General features: G+C 38.3%; 1 protein-coding gene across 1 annotated transcript in view; it reads left to right on the top strand.

Annotated features, from left to right (window-relative positions):
• Positions 1-17,744, top strand: part of LOC150083396 (putative phosphatidate phosphatase) — a 54,592-nt gene that overhangs the window by 12,733 nt on the left and 24,115 nt on the right. The window contains exon 4 of the mRNA XM_090378495.1: positions 10,559-10,753. Within this exon, the coding sequence (XP_090234621.1) occupies positions 10,559-10,753 (195 nt within the window). The remainder of the gene's footprint in view (positions 1-10,558; positions 10,754-17,744) is intronic.

Below are 17,744 nucleotides of genomic sequence, written 5' to 3'. Positions count from 1 at the left end.
AGGTGGCAAGAGAGGACATTGAACCATTAAGATTAATTATGACAGCATCATTGGACTTAGGAGAAATTTCTTTGGATCGAAGAAGTGCCAGTGGATTGAAGAAGTACATAAAGGCATTGTTAGTAACTACAGACCAATCAGTCTGACATCAATGGAAGGGAAATGATGAAAGCAGTAATGAAGAGAGCGGTACAGGGTCATTAGATATAAATGAAATTCTGAAGGAAACACAGCCCAATTTTGTAAAAGGAAAATCATGTTTAAGTAACCTGGTTGGCTATTTGACAGCCAGTCATCAGTTGCATCTAGGAAATAATTTTGACATTGTTTATTTGGATTTTACAAAGAATTTGACTTAGCGTCACATGAAAGGATACTGTTTAAGCTGAAACATGTTGGAATTACAGGTAAGATCCTCAGGTGGATTGCATGATGGCTGTAGGGCAGGAGGCATTAATGTTACATTTGGTAATGCTAGAAGTAGAGTCTCCCAGAGGTCGATACTGGGATCTCTGGGAGATCCCAGTATTGACCTCTGGGAGGCTGCATATATACTATATATATATCAGCACTAATAAGGCTGCACTTAAAATACTATGTCTGTATGAAGACTGTGCCTAAAAAAATGATATTTTTTTTTTTTTTTCAAAGAATTTTTTTCTTTTAGGATAATCAGAAAAGTGGAAGCTACGTTTTAATGCAGAAAAATGCAACACTTTTTACACTCGGGGAATAGCAACTCCAAAATGGTGGGGTTGAATTAAAAACAATAGGTTAAAATCAATATGGGAGGATACAAAGTTTTCCCTGCATTGTAGACAGCCGGTAAGAAGCTAATGTCCTATTGATGATTTATTGAATACAGTCGGTCCTCGTATAACACGTGTTTACATTACACGAATTTGATCATACACGATTTATAAATAGGGGAACGTTATCTTATATAACACGAACCGAATTCGCTCATACACGATTTCGCCTTTGTGTTTACAAGAAATGGCAGTCGAACGCGGAATCACCCCAACTGAACGCAACACGATAGGAATGAAGAAGATTCTGAAAATGTATTTATGTGTTTTATATCAGTGAAGGGGAAACACATTTCACCATAATAACGTAAAAACCAACACAATTCCAGCTATCGATATAATCGCAAATGCAATTAGATGGAGTTTACTACCAGTTTATAACAGATTCCACTAGCAGAAACGCAACTGGAAATTGTTTTTATTGTTTTATGGTAGTAACCTCCAAAAATGTGCTTTAGTAAAATGCGAGGTGTTAATTAATAGTGTATCTCGGCCTTTACGGTGTTATTTATTCAGTTGCTACACGCGCGCAGCTTTGTTTCTGTGTATCAAGCGTGCCACCTCGTTTTGTAATTGTGCTTTATTCCCTAAAAACGAGTAAAATAAATACTTAAAAGGTGTGAAAAGGAAGCGTCCTGGCGAAGACACTGCAGATTCAGAGGGAAAAAAAAAAAGCAATATCGATAAACAGAGGCGGACTGGGTCAAAAATTCTTACCCGGGAAAATTTATAGTGGCCTCATACTACGGTTTATGGCCAAAATCACACAGGCCTCCGGCCCACCGGGATTTCCCGGGTAAGGCTTATGGCCAGTCCGCCTCTGTCGATAGAGAAAAAATATGAAATTGTGAAACGCTTTGAGCGAAATGAAAGCACGTGCTACAGACATAAATGAGGCAACGCCGAGAATTACAAAGAATGCAGAGAAAATAAAAACAACTTTCATAGCGGGAACAACTCAAAGTGTAATTAAAATCCATTAGATTAAGACAAGAATTGGAAGAGATGGAACTGCTGTCATCTGTTTGGATAGAAAAATCAAACAAAAAACAAGTTTGCTTACGATAGAAGCAAAAGCATTAGCAATATTTTATTACGACTGTTTTATTTAACATAAATTTTTTATGAATAAAATACGTATTTTATTCGTAAAAAATATTTTTAGTATTAAAAAATACTAAAAATACTTTATTATAATATAATAAATAATAAAAAAATAAATATTTTTTATTATTTATTATAATAAACAAAAAATTATAATATTATTTTTTATTACGTATTTTAATCGTTATAAAATACATAAGTATTTTATAACGATTAAAATTCCCCACTTATTTATTGTGTTTGGTAATGTTTTGGTTCCAAATGTGTGTTCAATCTTGGGTGGTCGGCACCTAACCCTACTTTTCCCCCTGTTGTTTATATTGCACGATTTTGCATTGCACGAGGTTTTCTAGGAACGCAACTATCGTGCTATAGGAGGACAGACTGTATGTGATTACAGAGGTGGGAGGCCATGATCTCACTCTATAAGGCAGTTGTAAGGCTGCACTTGAAATACTATGTCTGTATGAAGACTGTGCTTAAAAAAAGGACATTAAATCATTTTTTTAATGACTTAATGTCATTAAAAAATGACATCAACAAAAGGCCATCCAATTGAGGAAAGATTTTGAATATGTTGGCTACAGAGCTTGATAACTAGACTCATTAGAAAGACAAGGTCTATAATGCTCTGAGAGGGATAGTAAAATTAATGAAGGTGAAATTTTTCAGTGATAAAAGATACCAGAACTAGGAGCCATAAATTCAAAGTATGGGAAGAGGTTTAGACTAGATTGCAGGAAGCTTTCTTTTATCCAATAAGTTATTAATTACTGGAATAAGTTATCTCTGTGTGTAGATGAGGCCAACAGCTGGATAGTTACCCACACAAGGTGGAGGAGCAGAAACAGTTATTTTATTTTATTTATTTTTATACAGGATGTTTTAATTAAAAGATGCTAGGTCTATGTTGCTTATTTTAGGTTTAGGTTTTTTTATATCTTAACCTGTTTTATCATATTTGGATTGAAATTGTTGAATTTTATATTAAAAATGAACTAAGTACAGGCAGTTCTTGCTTTACGAGTTCCTGGGTTTATGAGTTTTTTTTTTGTTTTTTTTCCCCCAAGTATCAAGTATTAACAAAATCGAAAATATGAACATTAATTGCAAAAAATGAATGTTAAACATTCATAAATACCGCATTTCAAACCACGCACGTAGCTGTACGATACAGTACCCCGCTTTGCAATATCAGTTTATTACCATCGTATCGTGAAAATATCATAATGTGAACCCAATAACACATTATTTTTTGGTAATTCATTCCATGACCTCAGAAGTTCAAATTTTTGCTATATAACTCTCTAAAAGGTCATTTTTATAGTGTAAATTGTATTTGTTACCAATTCAAATCATTAAACGCACTACACTTTCATCGTTATCATATGTTATAAGAACCAATTTTGAACGGCTTTGTGATATTTTTCTAAAGCACATTTCTGGAAGTCACGATCATAAAACAATAAAAACAATATGCACTTCCGGTTTATTGGGCTTTTCTGTTACTGCAAGCAATTATAAACGGGTCGTAAACTCAATGTTTTTCATTTGTGAAAATACCGATAACTGGAACTGTGTGGGTTTTTACGTTATAATGGTGAAATGTGTTTTCCCTTTACTGAAATCTTCAATCGTATAAAAAACATAAATGAATTTTCAGAATCTTCTCTTCATTCCTTTTTTTTTTTAAGCTTCGTAAACTTGTTACTCTGCGAAAATTGTGTTAGTTGCAATTTGTGTTCCTTTAAAAAATGCCTATGTGTGCTATTCAAATTTATAAAGAAATAAGAAGATTATCTTGGAAATAAATACCTCTTGAAGCATTTCTGAAGAAGACGACTCCTTGTGCAAAAAACCAGTGAGTGCCAAGCCAATAATGAGTGATCAACGAGTGTGCATTTAGTCACTGATAAAGGCGCCTCCGTAGCCAGGTGGGAAGGAGCAGCAGTGCATAGCACATGCTTCTTGATTAGTCCGGGGTTCGAGCCCGTCACCACCAAATATGGAGGATGCGGAAAGGTCAGGGAATGACCACCGCATATCCCGGAGCAATATGGCCTTAGTTGCTAATGCTCCTAAAAACCAAATAACAAACAAACATAGTCAATGATAATGAAGAATAAACATTCTTTAACATTTGTAAGTCATAAATAATTTCTCTGTTATTATAATTTGCTTGATTTCACAGGCTATGTTATCATTTCTTTGGATAAATCAATCTTTGTTTAAACATAAACTAATTAGCTAACTAATTTCATTGTTGATAACGTAACCCCTATTTTTAACATTATGTCTATGGGAAATAAATTCCTGCCTTACGAGCACGCGCTAGGAACAAATTAACTCGTAAAGTCGAGAACTACCTGTATTACTGTTCAGATTTTACAATTTCTAAATTAAAATTTTGCCTGAGCAGCTGCATTTTTTACAAAGGGAAAGTTGTTCCCTGTCTTTTACTTCTGAAATGAATGTAAACCAATTTTATTTGGAAAAAAAAATGCATTGTTTGTGACTTGCGCTCTTCGTTACATGCTTGTTTGGTAGTTTTTGTTGCATATCAGTGCTCTGTGACTGTTTGTATTATTATTTTTTTATCCAACTGAGAAAAAATAAGTTTATTTGGCAAAGTTTTAATTTGAAAATTGTAAAATCTAAATGCCAATACTTAGTCAAATTTTAATATCAAATTCAATTTCAGCCCAGATATGACAAATAAGTTCCATACAACAAATAGCCTAAGACCACCATGCCTGTTAACTGAAAACAAACCCTATATATAAATATAAAATATCAAATATAGTAATATTTGTTATTTTATTATTTTTATGCATATTTATTATAATATGCACACACACACACACACACACACACACACACACACACACACACACACACACACACACACACACACACCTATGAGCCAATACGTTATGACCAGTGAGTCGTTATGCAAACCGAAGCAATTGCAGGTGAACTACGGCATGTGTGCGGGTAGGGACATAGTACAAAAAACATCTGATACTGAGCTCCGTTATCCAGTGATACTCTTGTTCTTCAGATGGGAAAGGCAGTGGACTTAAGCGAGTTTGACAAAGGCCAAATTGTAATGGCTAGATGACTGGGTCAGAGCATATCCAAAACGACGTGGCTGGTGGGATGCTCACTGTCAGCCGTGGTTAGTACCTACCGAAAGCGGTCCGAGGGAGAACCCACGAACCGACGGTGAGGTGTCAGACGACCACGGCTCATCGATGTTCAAGATGAGCAAAGGCGCTCCTGGATGGCACATAGCAACAGAGGGGTGACTGTGGTGCAACTCGCCGGTAATTGGAATGCTGGTGATGGGAGAAATGTGTCACAACACAGTACATCGAACCCTACTGAAATTGGGGCTGTACAGCCGCAGGCTGCTCCGAGTGCCTATGCTAACCATGGTTCAACGGCACTTACAGTGGGCACGCAAGCATCGAAACTGGACCTTGACTGATTGGAAGAAGGTCATCTGGTCCGATGAATCACGTTTTCTGTTCCACCACGTGAACGGTTACGTGTGCATCATTTACCTGGAAAGATGATGGCTCCAGGATGCACTGTAGGACAAAAACAAGCCGTTGGCGGCAGTGTCATGCTTTGGGTGATGTTCTGCTAGGATACCCTGGGTCCAGTCATCCACGTGCCAGACACTCTGACATCTACCACCTACCTAAACATCATTGCTGATCAGGTACACCCTTTCATGGCAGCGGTCTTTCCTCTGGCGGTGCCGTCTTTCAGCAGGATAATGCACCATGACACACTGCCCGGGTTGTTTGAGACTGGTTCGCAGAACAGGAGGAAGACTTCCGGGTATTGCCCTAGAGTCCAAATTCCCCAGACATCAATCCCATTGATCATCTCTGGTTTGTGTTGAAATAGCAACTCCGATCCGCAGCTTCTCAACCATAGACCTTACAGGGGTTAAAGGATCTGCTGGTGATGTGTTAGTATCAGATACCACAAGACATATTTAGAAATCTTGTAGCTTCCATGCCTCATGTGGAGGACCAACATCATATTAAGTAGGTGGTCATAATGTTTTGGCTCATCGGTGTATACTCAGAAAACTTCATATCTGACTGCACAATTACTCAAAGGTCTCTTTCATTCTCCACTACCATAAGTGTAACACCACATTAGTTTGTACCTTTCTCTGGGGTTACTGCTACCCATATGCAGTACTTTGCATTTGTCAATGTTAAACTTCAATTGCCACTTCTCAGCCCATCTACCCAACTTTTACAGATCCTGTTGCAGCAACGTACTGCCATTACTGTTAACAACCCTGCCAACCCTCGTATCATCTGCAAACTTTGACATTAAGCTCGATATACCTTCATCAATATCATTGATAAATATACAAAACAACAATGGGCCCAACACCGAACCCTGAGGGACACCACTAATTACATTAATCCAGCGGACTTAAGCGAGTTTGACAAAGGAACTGCTGGTACCCAATGACCACCACTCTCTGTCTTCTCCCACACAACCATCCTTTTATCCATTGTAGCAACTTGCCCTTAAAGCCATACTGCTCCAATTTGTACAATAGTCTTCCATGTGCAACAGTATCAAAAGCTTTCCTGAAATCCAAGTATATGATATCAAAATTATTTTTTGCGTCCAGTTCCTTTGTGGCCATATCATAGCATCCAATCAAATTGGTCAGACAAGACTTCCCCTTGACAAACCCATGCTGTGTCTGAATTATTTCTGCAATCTTGTCTAAAGGATACTGCAATGCTTTTTTAACCAGTGACTCCATTATTTTCCCTGGAACAGATGTCATACTAACAGGTCTGTAATTACTTGTGTCGCCCTTTGATCCCTCCCTTTGTGAATTGAAGATACATTTGCACATCTGCAGTCCATGGGTTCTTCCCCTGAGTCCAAGGATGTTCTCATAATTATGGCTAAGGGTTTGCTTACTTCCTTTGCTGCCTCCTTTAATATAAATGGATAGATTCCATCCACCCCAGGTGCCTTTCTTATGTTTAACTTCAACAATTTCTTCTCCACTTTGCTCTCACTTATTACAAAATCATTTAACTCCCTGTTAGAGTTTGATAAACATCTGGCTCTCTCCTCCTTGAATAACTTCTCATGTGTGAATGCAGATGTAAAATACTCATTTAGTTTGGCAGCTATCTGAGAATGATCATCTACAGTCAAACCATTGATACCAAGTGGACCAATCTGATTCATCCCCTTCCTTTTAGAGTTTATATAAGTAAAGAAGTCTTTGCTGTTTTTCTTTGCATCCTTTGCCAAAGATTTTTCATAACCTGCCTTCGCTTCCCTTATCTCCTTTGTGACTTGATTACAGACTAGCTTGTATCTACCATAGGCTTCTCTGTCACCTGACAATTTATGCACATCCCATGTATTTTTCTTCTCTGCCACGAGTCTCATTAGTTCATCTGACATCCATTTGGGCCTGAACTTAGAGCAGTATTTCTTAGTTGGAACAAAAAACCTAGTAGCTTCCAAGATTACTTCCTTGGATGCTTCCCATTTAGAATTTGCTTTTGGTAACATCATCGGTTGGTCCCACTGTATAGAACCTAAAAAATCTCTGAGAACACTGTAGTCGCCTTTACGAAAGCAAAAACCCTTCCCTTTACCCCTGATGGTAGTTACATCTTTAAGTAAATCCCATATCAGTACACTGTGACCACTGCTACCTAGTGGTTCCTTTATCTGTAAATTCTTAATGCATGAATAATCACTGCTGATAATCAGGCGCCTCTGTAGCCAGGTGGGCAGGAGCAGCAGTGCGTAGCACATGCTTCCTGATTAGACCAGGGTTCAAACCTGTGAACACCAAATACAGAGGATGTGGAAGGTCAGGGAATGACCACCGCATATCCCCAGCCTGGATAAAGGGTGAGGGTTGGCTTCAGGAAGGGCATCCAGCCATAAAAATTTCATGCCAAAACAGTAAAAATGCTGACCTCATAAAAAATCACTGCTGATAATCAGATCAAGAATGCTACTCCCTCTTGTTGCATCTCTAACATGCTGCTGTAGAAAAGAATCATTAAATAAATCCACAAAAGCCTTGCTGCTAGTGTGTGAGTGACCAATCCACAAGTTCCAGTCTATATCTGGAAGTTAAAATCAACCAGTATAAGACACTCTGATTTACTGGCCAACTCCATTTCTCTGTATAATTGTTCATTACTCATCAGAGTCATTAGGTCTATAACAAACTCTTACCCTAATTTTTTTTTCTTTCCCAGTGCTCATGTCACTACACCAAACTGACTCAACATTGCACTGTCCATCATGTCAACTAGATACACTTCCTTAGATTTTATGTTTCTTAACTAATAGCATAACCCCTCCTCCCTTCCTATCCTTTCTGTACACAATTGTACTCCCAATTCCAATTCTGGAACCCTTATATCTGAGAGGAACCAAGTCTCTGATATCCCAACAGTATCTGCCTTGGATGGCTTAACTAGCACTTCAAATTCATCAAATTTGTTTAGTATACTTCTAGCATTGGTGTGCATACAAGTATACATGCACCTGTTCTTATTCTTAGTTACTCTAACACAGCCCATGTATTTACTTGTTTCATGACCCCCCCACCAGCATTTCTTGAAATCCCCAGAAATTGGCTTACTGGCATTGGAATGAGCAGCACGCTCATTCCAATAGAAGCAGTGCAAGAATCATTTCCACCTGTGGCTACTGTTAACCTATTAGTCTGTGAATACCCCCAAGCTAGCATTTTTCCAACCCACCTGACATTGCCTTGATGGCATCAGCAAATATTCTTGCACCCTTCCTATTTAAGTGTATCCCATCCCTGTAGAAGCAGTCTCTCCTGTTAACAAGTACTGCTGAGAAAAATTCTACCCCATGAGCCCTGCACAATCTCTCCAGGGCCCAATTGATTGACAAGCCTCTTATCATATACTCCCTCCTATCGTGTCTGGGCAGGATTGCAGGCACTTTCAAATTTAATCCTAATCCGCAACTTTTTTTCAGCATTGACCTGACTTGATTAGTGAATCCACAGATCTCCTACACTTAATGTCATTAGTGCCAACGTGTATAACAATATCACCTTTAGTAGTAGTAGTGATAGTAATAGAGGTATGTGATGCAAGAAAGCAAGCATATGAGCTAATGTAGCACAACCAAAAAAAAACAATTTCACACATCCATTCCCTCTAAAAGTTTGTCCAGTTCCTCCTGGCTAAATGCAAATTTCTGCACATCTATTCTACAATTGTCTTTCCTCAGTTTGAATTTATGCCCCGTCAGGTTTGTAATCTGAGCAAGCAGAAGAATCCCATCAAGAATTCAGCATGCTCAACCCATTCAAAGCCTTATACACCTCAATTAGATCACCTCGCAGTGCCTGGTCTCCAGCCGCTGCAATTTGCAGAACTTAAGAAGCCTTTCTAGGTAAGAGGACCCCTTTGCTCCCCTCACCAATCTTGTTGTCCTTCTTTGTACATGTTCAAGCAACTCTACATCCTTCTTAAAATGAAGCCTCCAGACCTGTACACAGTACTCAAGGCATGGCCTGACCATTGCCTTATACAAAGGGATAATCACTTCCTTTTCCCTGCTAGCAAAATTCCTGTATGTCCTTGACAATACTCCATGACCTGCTCTGGCAGCCTGTCTGCATTGTTCAGAAAACATTCATTATAACTATCTTGAAAAGTGAACAAATTCCTTATGTAGACCCAAAAATTTTCACCACTCTTGCGTTTTTTCCACCAAACTTGTTTTTTATTATTTTTTTTTTTTTACAATATTCACATTTCAAAACAAAAGTGAGCTAATTTCTTGAAGCTAATAACAGGCTGTCAGAAAGCTAACAGCTTGCAGGCTGACTGAGAAATCACTCAATTTTCTGCACTCATTGACACAATGATATGAACTTTGACTAAGAAGTTCTTTTCATTATACAAATTGTAAGTTTATTGATGTGGCTGCAGACAGAATTAAGATTTCCAAAGCTGTAGATGATGGTGTGTGGTCTAAGATCAACATTGCTAAACAGTTTGCATTACTAAGAGTGCTCTGTTTGACCATTCTGAAAGATTGAAAGCCTACTTGAAAAATCTGCTGCACTGGGTACAAACAGAGCATGAAAGGCAGAGTATCTGGACCTTAAAAAGGTACTCTTGGAATGGCTGATAATGATGCATGCAATAAATATTCCCATAGACAAATCTTTTAAAAACTAAGGCCTGAATAATTTGCTCATCCAATGAATATTGAAGATTTAAGTCTTCCAGTAAATGGTTTCAAAAATTTAAGTCTCATCATAGCCTATCTTTCAAAAAAGTGTGCGGTGAAAGTGCAGCAGTGAACACTGAAGCTACAAAGGAATGGAAGGAGAACAGTTTAAAAAATTTTTTGTTGACATGCAATTAGAACATCTTTAATTGACAAAACTGAACTTTTTAAGTTGTTACCAGATAAAATGCTTACATTTAAAGGTGAGAAATGTAGTAGTAGTAGTTTGTCCTCTTGCCATATAAAAAAATTCTTATAATATAATTTGATATTTTAATTAAATTCCTGAGACATGCATAAATGTGATTGATGTAGTTTTGTTTATTCTGTTCTAGTTGTATATTCATTCAAGACTTAATCATGGAAGTACTTCATGGATAACTCTCTTAACAGTTTTTGAGTATTGTGTGTATTTTATACTCCTTGCATGGGCAATTGCATGTAGTTTGTCTCGTATAGTAGATAATCGTCATCATTGGTGGGATGTTGTTGTGGGTGCCATTATTGGGACATTTGGAGGTTTTCTAATAGTAAGTTTTTTTTTTTTTTTTTTTTTTTAATTTATTTAAACTTGAACCCTTATATCTGAGAAGGGTTCAAGGTATAAATTCTTTCATATTGATTTATTTTTGAACATGGTAATAAATACTCTATTAAATTCTATAAGAATATCTTTATCTCTCAGTTATTGGCTAATTTTAAAAATATATGTAGATATTTCATCAGTTATCACTAATATAATTTCTGTTTTAATAAGTTTTTATGTAATTCATGTGAAATCAGCAAACTAGAAATGGCACAGATTTTGGGAGGTAGGAATAACACTTGCATTATATGCTGTCCATGTGATAATGACATTTAAACAATAAAAATATATAAAAGATTGCTGCACTTAACCTCCCCCTCTTCCATTACAAAAATGCATAACTATATCTTGTAATAATACTCTTGTATGTTATCATTATAATTTCCTATATATTTTATAGTTCACTTGGCATACAGCATCAACAATCCATGCTTATAAAAGATATAAGGTGACATTAATTTAATTTTCCAAGTTTTGAACCTTCGTATCTCTCTAAGTACTTGGTAGGAAAAGTTGAAATATTAGGCAACATCAGATTTGCATAGTTCTAGTTTATGGTACAAGGATAGCATGACTGTTTATTAATGTTTACAAAGAGCAAAGCAATTATTTATCCATCTTGACACTGTCGGGTGCAGTGTGTCAGGGAAGGATTTTTACATGCAGGGTGCAATGCTAAACATATACTCTAGGAATACTGATGTGTGTAATCTCCATTGTGGTTCATGTTCCAGTAGAGGCATGAACAGTTTGATAAAGAAAATTGAAGCCACATGTTGCATGTGTGAGAGATGTGGAAATAAATGATTTTGTATGAATAGTGAAGCTGTGTGAAGTCTTTTTTATAATTGAGGACAGAAATCTAAAGTGCACTAGTGTAAATGATGTTTCTTTCAAATGGAAGTGCCAGTATTTGTTGTACATAAGGCTCTTCATAAAATAAAACATTTGGCTTATTTCTGTACAATATTTCATGGGTTGAAGTTCTTGAAGCTGTTGTTGTTGTTTGGTTTTTAGGAGCATTAGCAACTAAGGCCATATTGCTCTGGGGACATGCGGTGGTCATTCCCTGACCTTTCCGCATCCTCTGTATTTGGTGGCTCATCGGCTTGAACCCCAGTCTAATCAAGAAGCATGTGCTATGCACTGCTGCTCCTGCCCACCTGGCTACGGAGGCGCCGGGGGTCCAAGCAGATATTATGGTATGTGTCTTGACTTTGTGCTACAATTTCTTTTCAAGTTGGAAGAGAACATGGAATGGTATAGTGATGTGCTGGGGACTGATGAAGCACACTTTAGTCTAAAGAGTGGTGTGAATACACACACACACACATGCACGCATGCACACACAGAAAATTGTATGAGTTGACATTCCCTTGTGATGTAAAAGTGACAGTTTGGTATGGCTTCTCTACTTATTTAATTGTTCACCTGTACGTTTTTGATACTTACACTAATAGTGCAAGGACTAAAAATGTGTGCTGCCACCACAGTTTGAGACCACACATTATCTGTCTAGGCACATACTGAATATGCAAGGGTGACAGGTAACAGGAAAGGTTATCTTTATGCAAGATAACCATTATACATTGGTTGAGTCAAGGAGATTCTTAAAAATTTTCTTGACAGGGTTATTTCTCATCACTTTTTCATGTACTGTGTTCCTTGTTCACTGGCTTATTGCTGTGTAATTTTGGTTATGAGAATGGCTAAAGTTTATTATTTATGACAACAGTCCCAACCTCAGTACTAGAACTGAGAGTGGTTTTAGTTGAAGAGATGACAAACATCCCTAGTGAAATGCTTTTATCAGTTGTTTCATTGGTGAGAAACCATATTCAGTGTGTTGTAAAAATTAGTTGTGGCCATACTGAAGAAATATTTCTTGAAATTTGTGCATTGTAATATAGTTTTCTGAGAGTAATTTTGTTTGTTTTTTTCCTCCCAAAGTTTGTTTATTTTTTCTAATATTTCCAATTCCATATTTAGAATACTGTGTTCAAGTATGGAGACCTTATCTGAAAGAAGACATTGAGCTTCTTGAAAGGGTCCAAAGATGGGCAAAGCAAATCACATGATGAGTCAGCAAAAGCATGACCGTATAAGGAAAGATTCTGTAAATGTGGGTTACAGAGCTTGGCAACCAAGCACCTCAGAGGTAAATCTGATTGAGGTGTATAAGGCCCTGAGAGGGGTAAATAAATGAATGAAGGCAGAATTATCACTGTTATAAATAATTACAGAATTCGTCGGCATAAATTAATTTTACAGGGCAGAAAAGGTTTAGACTGGATTTAGGAAGTTTTCTTTTAGCCAGCGAGTTGTTGATTGCTGGACCAGGTTGCCTTCACTGGTAGTTAAGGCTGACAGTTTGAATAAATTCAGAGGTCATCTGGATAGTTACCTATGTGAGGAGGGAAGCAAATAATTTTTATTTTCTTATCTACTTGGGTTCCCCCCCATGGCCAGTGCAGCAAAAGCCTATGGCTTCATTGCACTGTATGACTATTACTACTAATAATAGTCATTCTGCACCTAGCAACACTCACACACTCAGACTATGCACTTATGTAAATCTAATGGCAGATATCTTTGAGTGTGTGCCTGATATATGAATAGTACAAAATTTCAACTCTTTCTAACATTTGCTTTGAGAAATATAAGGTTTCAAACTCAGGTAGTTGTTTATAAAATATAAATATATGTATGGACTGCATTTATTTTGAAAGAATATTCTAGGTCACTCCGAAGAATATATTCTTCGGAGTGACCTAGATAGACTTCAGGGATGGACAGAAAAATGGCAGCTATGCTTTAATCCAGCAAAGTGTAAGGTATTACACCTCGGGAACAGTAACCCCAGAATAACTTATACACTTGGTGGAGTTGAACTAAAGCCAGTAGTGGAGGAAAGGGACTTGGGCATTACGTTACGATACAGTCAGACATGAAGTTCTCCGAACATTGTAGACAGGTTGCAAGGAAGGCCCATGGTGTCCTATCAATGGTTTATCAAACAATTTCTAGTAGAGATAAGGATATCATAATCCCATTATATAAGACTGTTGTTAGACCACACGTGGAATACTGTGTTCAGGTATGGAGACCGCACCTAAAGAAAGACATTGTGCTTCTTGAAAGGATCTACAGATGGATAACTTGCCTGGTGAGAATGGCAAAAGGGCGTCCATATGAGGAAAGACTTCAAATATATGGGTTGCAGAGCTTGGAAACTAGACACCTTAGAGGAGATTAGATTGAGGTGTTTCAGGATCTGAGGCATAAGTAAAATGAATGAAGACGAAATTTTCATAGTTATAAAAGATTCTAGAACTAGGGGCCATAATTTCAAGTTGGGGGGGGGGGAGATGTTTAGACTGGATTGCAGGAAGTTTTATTTTAGCCAGCCAGTTATAAATTACTGGAATAAGTTACCTACATTTGGTCCTTGAGGTTGTCACATACATTCTCTCAGATATGCCAGACAAACTGTACTTGCTACCTGGAAGTCTAAAATGCTGATGGAACTGATATTCGGGTGAAACTCAAGTCAAGTGCACCCAAATTTGACGAAGTCTGGACAGTCTGTGGCAGCCAAATCCTCTGCTTTCACCTACACGATGGTGGAACTGTTAGTAATCCTGGGTATAACCTCCATGCACAAGCACACGGTGGATGACCACCCAGGTGTGAACCAATGTAAGCAGGGGTCGAGGTGTGGTGCCCACACCACATGGAGGAATGCCACCCCTCTGTGTTACCAGGCAGTACTAAGTGGTGCAATAACACCACTTTGCTTATTGGAGGCTTGAAGAGGTGGAACCCATGTTTAGTCTCCAGAGCTAAGTTCCGCTCAACCCTTCCCCATCTCTTCCATCATGCAGTATGATTGATGACTTTTGAGGTTATGATGAACATCGAATCCAATCTTCCTTACATTTCTAGAGTACAGCTCTAAAACGGTGTTTGCAGGCTGGCCGCTAGTTAGTACACCGGACCGAACCTATTGGTAACTCTCTAGAAGGCTTCAAGATCAGCTAGTGTATAACCTTGCTACCTCTACTCTGCCAGATAGTGACTGGAGGGAGTCCGAGTAGTGTGTATGTGGGGGGCATTGTCGAGGCCACATTATGTCAAGGATCTGGGTATATTCTTACCATGTGTACGCCATATCCAAAAATTTCATTACTTCATACAGCATGTCCCACCTACTTTTTCTTACCATTGAATACACCATGAATTGCCAAACTAATAGAGTAAGCTTATCTGCAAAAAGATCTAAACCTCCCAAACACTTCGTAATTCATTTTACAAATATACGTGGTCTCAATTCTAATCTCAACGATGTTCATTTCCCCTCGCAGTCTGCCAAACCCCATGTACTTTTTCTGACAGAATCTCAGTTATCGGTTGATTCAAATACTGCTCATCTCAGTTTCCCAAATTATTCACTGTATGATTCCTTTCGCTTCAAAGGTGGTATTTGTGCATATGTCCGGTCCAATATTTCCTGTCAGAGACTTGGTAATTTGGAATCTCCTCTTTTCTATCTTCTCTGGCTTAAAATCTCTCTACCTCATTGTGTCAAATTCATCTGTTGTCTCTACCATTCTCCCAATTCCACTAATCACTTGGTACTCTTTGACTTCCTCTCTTTGCAACTTGACTTTCTCCAGTCCAACTTTCCTAACAGTGAGGTAATTTTCCTTGGTGATTTTAATGTTCACAACTCCGGCTGGCTCCCGTTTTCTAGTCACACCGACCCAGTTGGTCGAGATGCTGAGGCTTTTGCAATTACGAATGACCTTGCACAGATTGTTCATTTACCTACAAGAATACCGGACTAACCATACAGCCAACATGCTTGATCTTTTTCTCACAAACAACCCTTCTAAGTACACGGTCGAAGTGAGCGGTCATTTAGGCACCTCAGATCACAACTTGATGATTGTCTCTTCTCCAATGGAGCCTTTATCTCGTGGCTATTCCCAACCTCTTGTTGTTTGCCCTTACAAGAATGCAAAATGGGATGATCTGCGATATTTCTTTTCTTCTTTTCCTTGGTCGGATTACTGTTTCAAAACTTCTGTTGTCACCGTTTACCCAGATCGTGTCAGTGAAATTATTATCCCACACTCCACTTTAAAATCTCGTCCTTTATCTAAACCTTGGTTTCCCAATAAATATGCTAAGGCTGTTCAAGAGAAGAACATTGCATACCGTAATTGGCTTGTTTCTAATTCTTCAGTTTCATTTTCTGCCTACACCAAAACTCGCAACAATTGTAAAGCAGTTATTAATCAGTCCAAACTAGAGTTTGAGCAGGCTAAGAGTAGAAAACGTGCTTCTTGCCCTAATGGTAACCGAGCATTCTGGTCTCTTGCCAAAGCTATTGGCCACACAATTTGCTGTTTTTCTTTGCATCACTTGCCAAAGATTTCTCACAACATTTGCCCATCTCTGCTCCCACCTCTGTCCAAACCAGATGGTTCTGTTGTCACTTCAGCTAAGGATAAAGCTGACCTGCTAGCATCCCATTTTTCTTCCAACTCATGTATTAATGATCTTGGTAAAATACCTCCTACCATTCCCAACACGCTCCATTCAATGCCTCCTGTGGTCTTCTGTCAAAAGGATGTCAGAAGGATTTTGACGAATCTTGATGCTAAGAAAGCTCCAGGTCCCGATGGTATTTTTGCAATTGTTCTCAAAACCTGTGCTCTTGAACTTACTCCTGTTCTTTGCCTCCTTTTTTTTCACTTTCTTATTCCAAAGGTGTTTTTCCTTCTGCTTGGAAATTTTTTTTTTTTTTTTTTTTTTTAGCATTAGTAGAGGCATTTAATGCAAGCTTATGCAGCATCAGCCAAAAAAAAAAAAATAATAAATAAATAAATAAATAAAAAATCACCACTTCCACTTCACCCCTCTGTTCGTTCGAAATACCTGTCCAGCTGAGCCTTAAACTTATTTAGGCTATCAACTTCCACGACAAGGGATGGAAGTCTGTTCCACCAACCAACCACCCGCTGGCTAAAGGCAAATTGCCGCACATCTATCCTACATCTGTCTTTCCTCAATTTGAATTTATGCCCTCGGGTGATTATTCTGAGCAAGAGGAAGAATCCCATCAGCATTGAGCATGCTCAAAGCCTTTCTTCGTAAGAGCACCCCTTTGTTATATTCACTAATCTTGTTGCCCTTCTCTGTACTCGTTCCAGCAGCTCTACATCCTTCTTGAAATGAGGCCTCTAGGCCTGTATACAGTACTCTAGGTGTGGCCTGACCATTGCCTTATACAAGGGAATAATCACCTCCTTATCCCTGCTAGAAAAATTCCTATATATCATCGACAATACACCATGAGCTACTCTTGCAGCCCGTCTGCACTGTTCAGAAAACTTCATATCTGCCTGCACAACCACCCCCAGGTCCCTTTCATTCTCTACCACTGTCAGTGTAGTACCACAGATTTGATACGTTGCTCTGGGGTTGCTGTTTCCCATATGTAGTACTTTACATTTGTCAATGTTAAACTTCATTTGCCACCTCTCAGCCCATCTGCTCAACCTTTCCACATCCTGTTGCAGTAGCATAGTGTCAGTAGTCTCCTTGACAACCCTGCCAACCTTCGTATCGTCTGCAAACTTGGACATTAAGCTTGATATACCATCATCAATATCATTTATAAATACAGAAAACAATAATGGACCCAATACTGAACCCTGAGGGACTCCACTAATAACATTAGTCCACGATGAGCAGTGTCCATTGATTACCACTCTCTGTCTTCTCCCCCTCAACCACCCCTTTATCCATAGCAGCAATTTGCCTCCAGTGCCACACTGCTCCAATTTGTGCAGCAGTCTTCCATGTGCAACAGTATCAAAAGCCTTTCTAAGATTGAAGTATATAATATCAAAGTTATTCCCTGCATC

The sequence above is a fragment of the Mastigoproctus giganteus genome, chromosome 7 (genome assembly GCF_048544385.1).
Source record: "Mastigoproctus giganteus isolate SK-2022 chromosome 7, ASM4854438v1, whole genome shotgun sequence".
Lineage (NCBI taxonomy): Eukaryota > Metazoa > Arthropoda > Arachnida > Uropygi > Thelyphonidae > Mastigoproctus > Mastigoproctus giganteus.
Note: the sequence above shows the minus strand (reverse complement) of the source record. Positions and strands in the feature narration are given on the sequence as shown.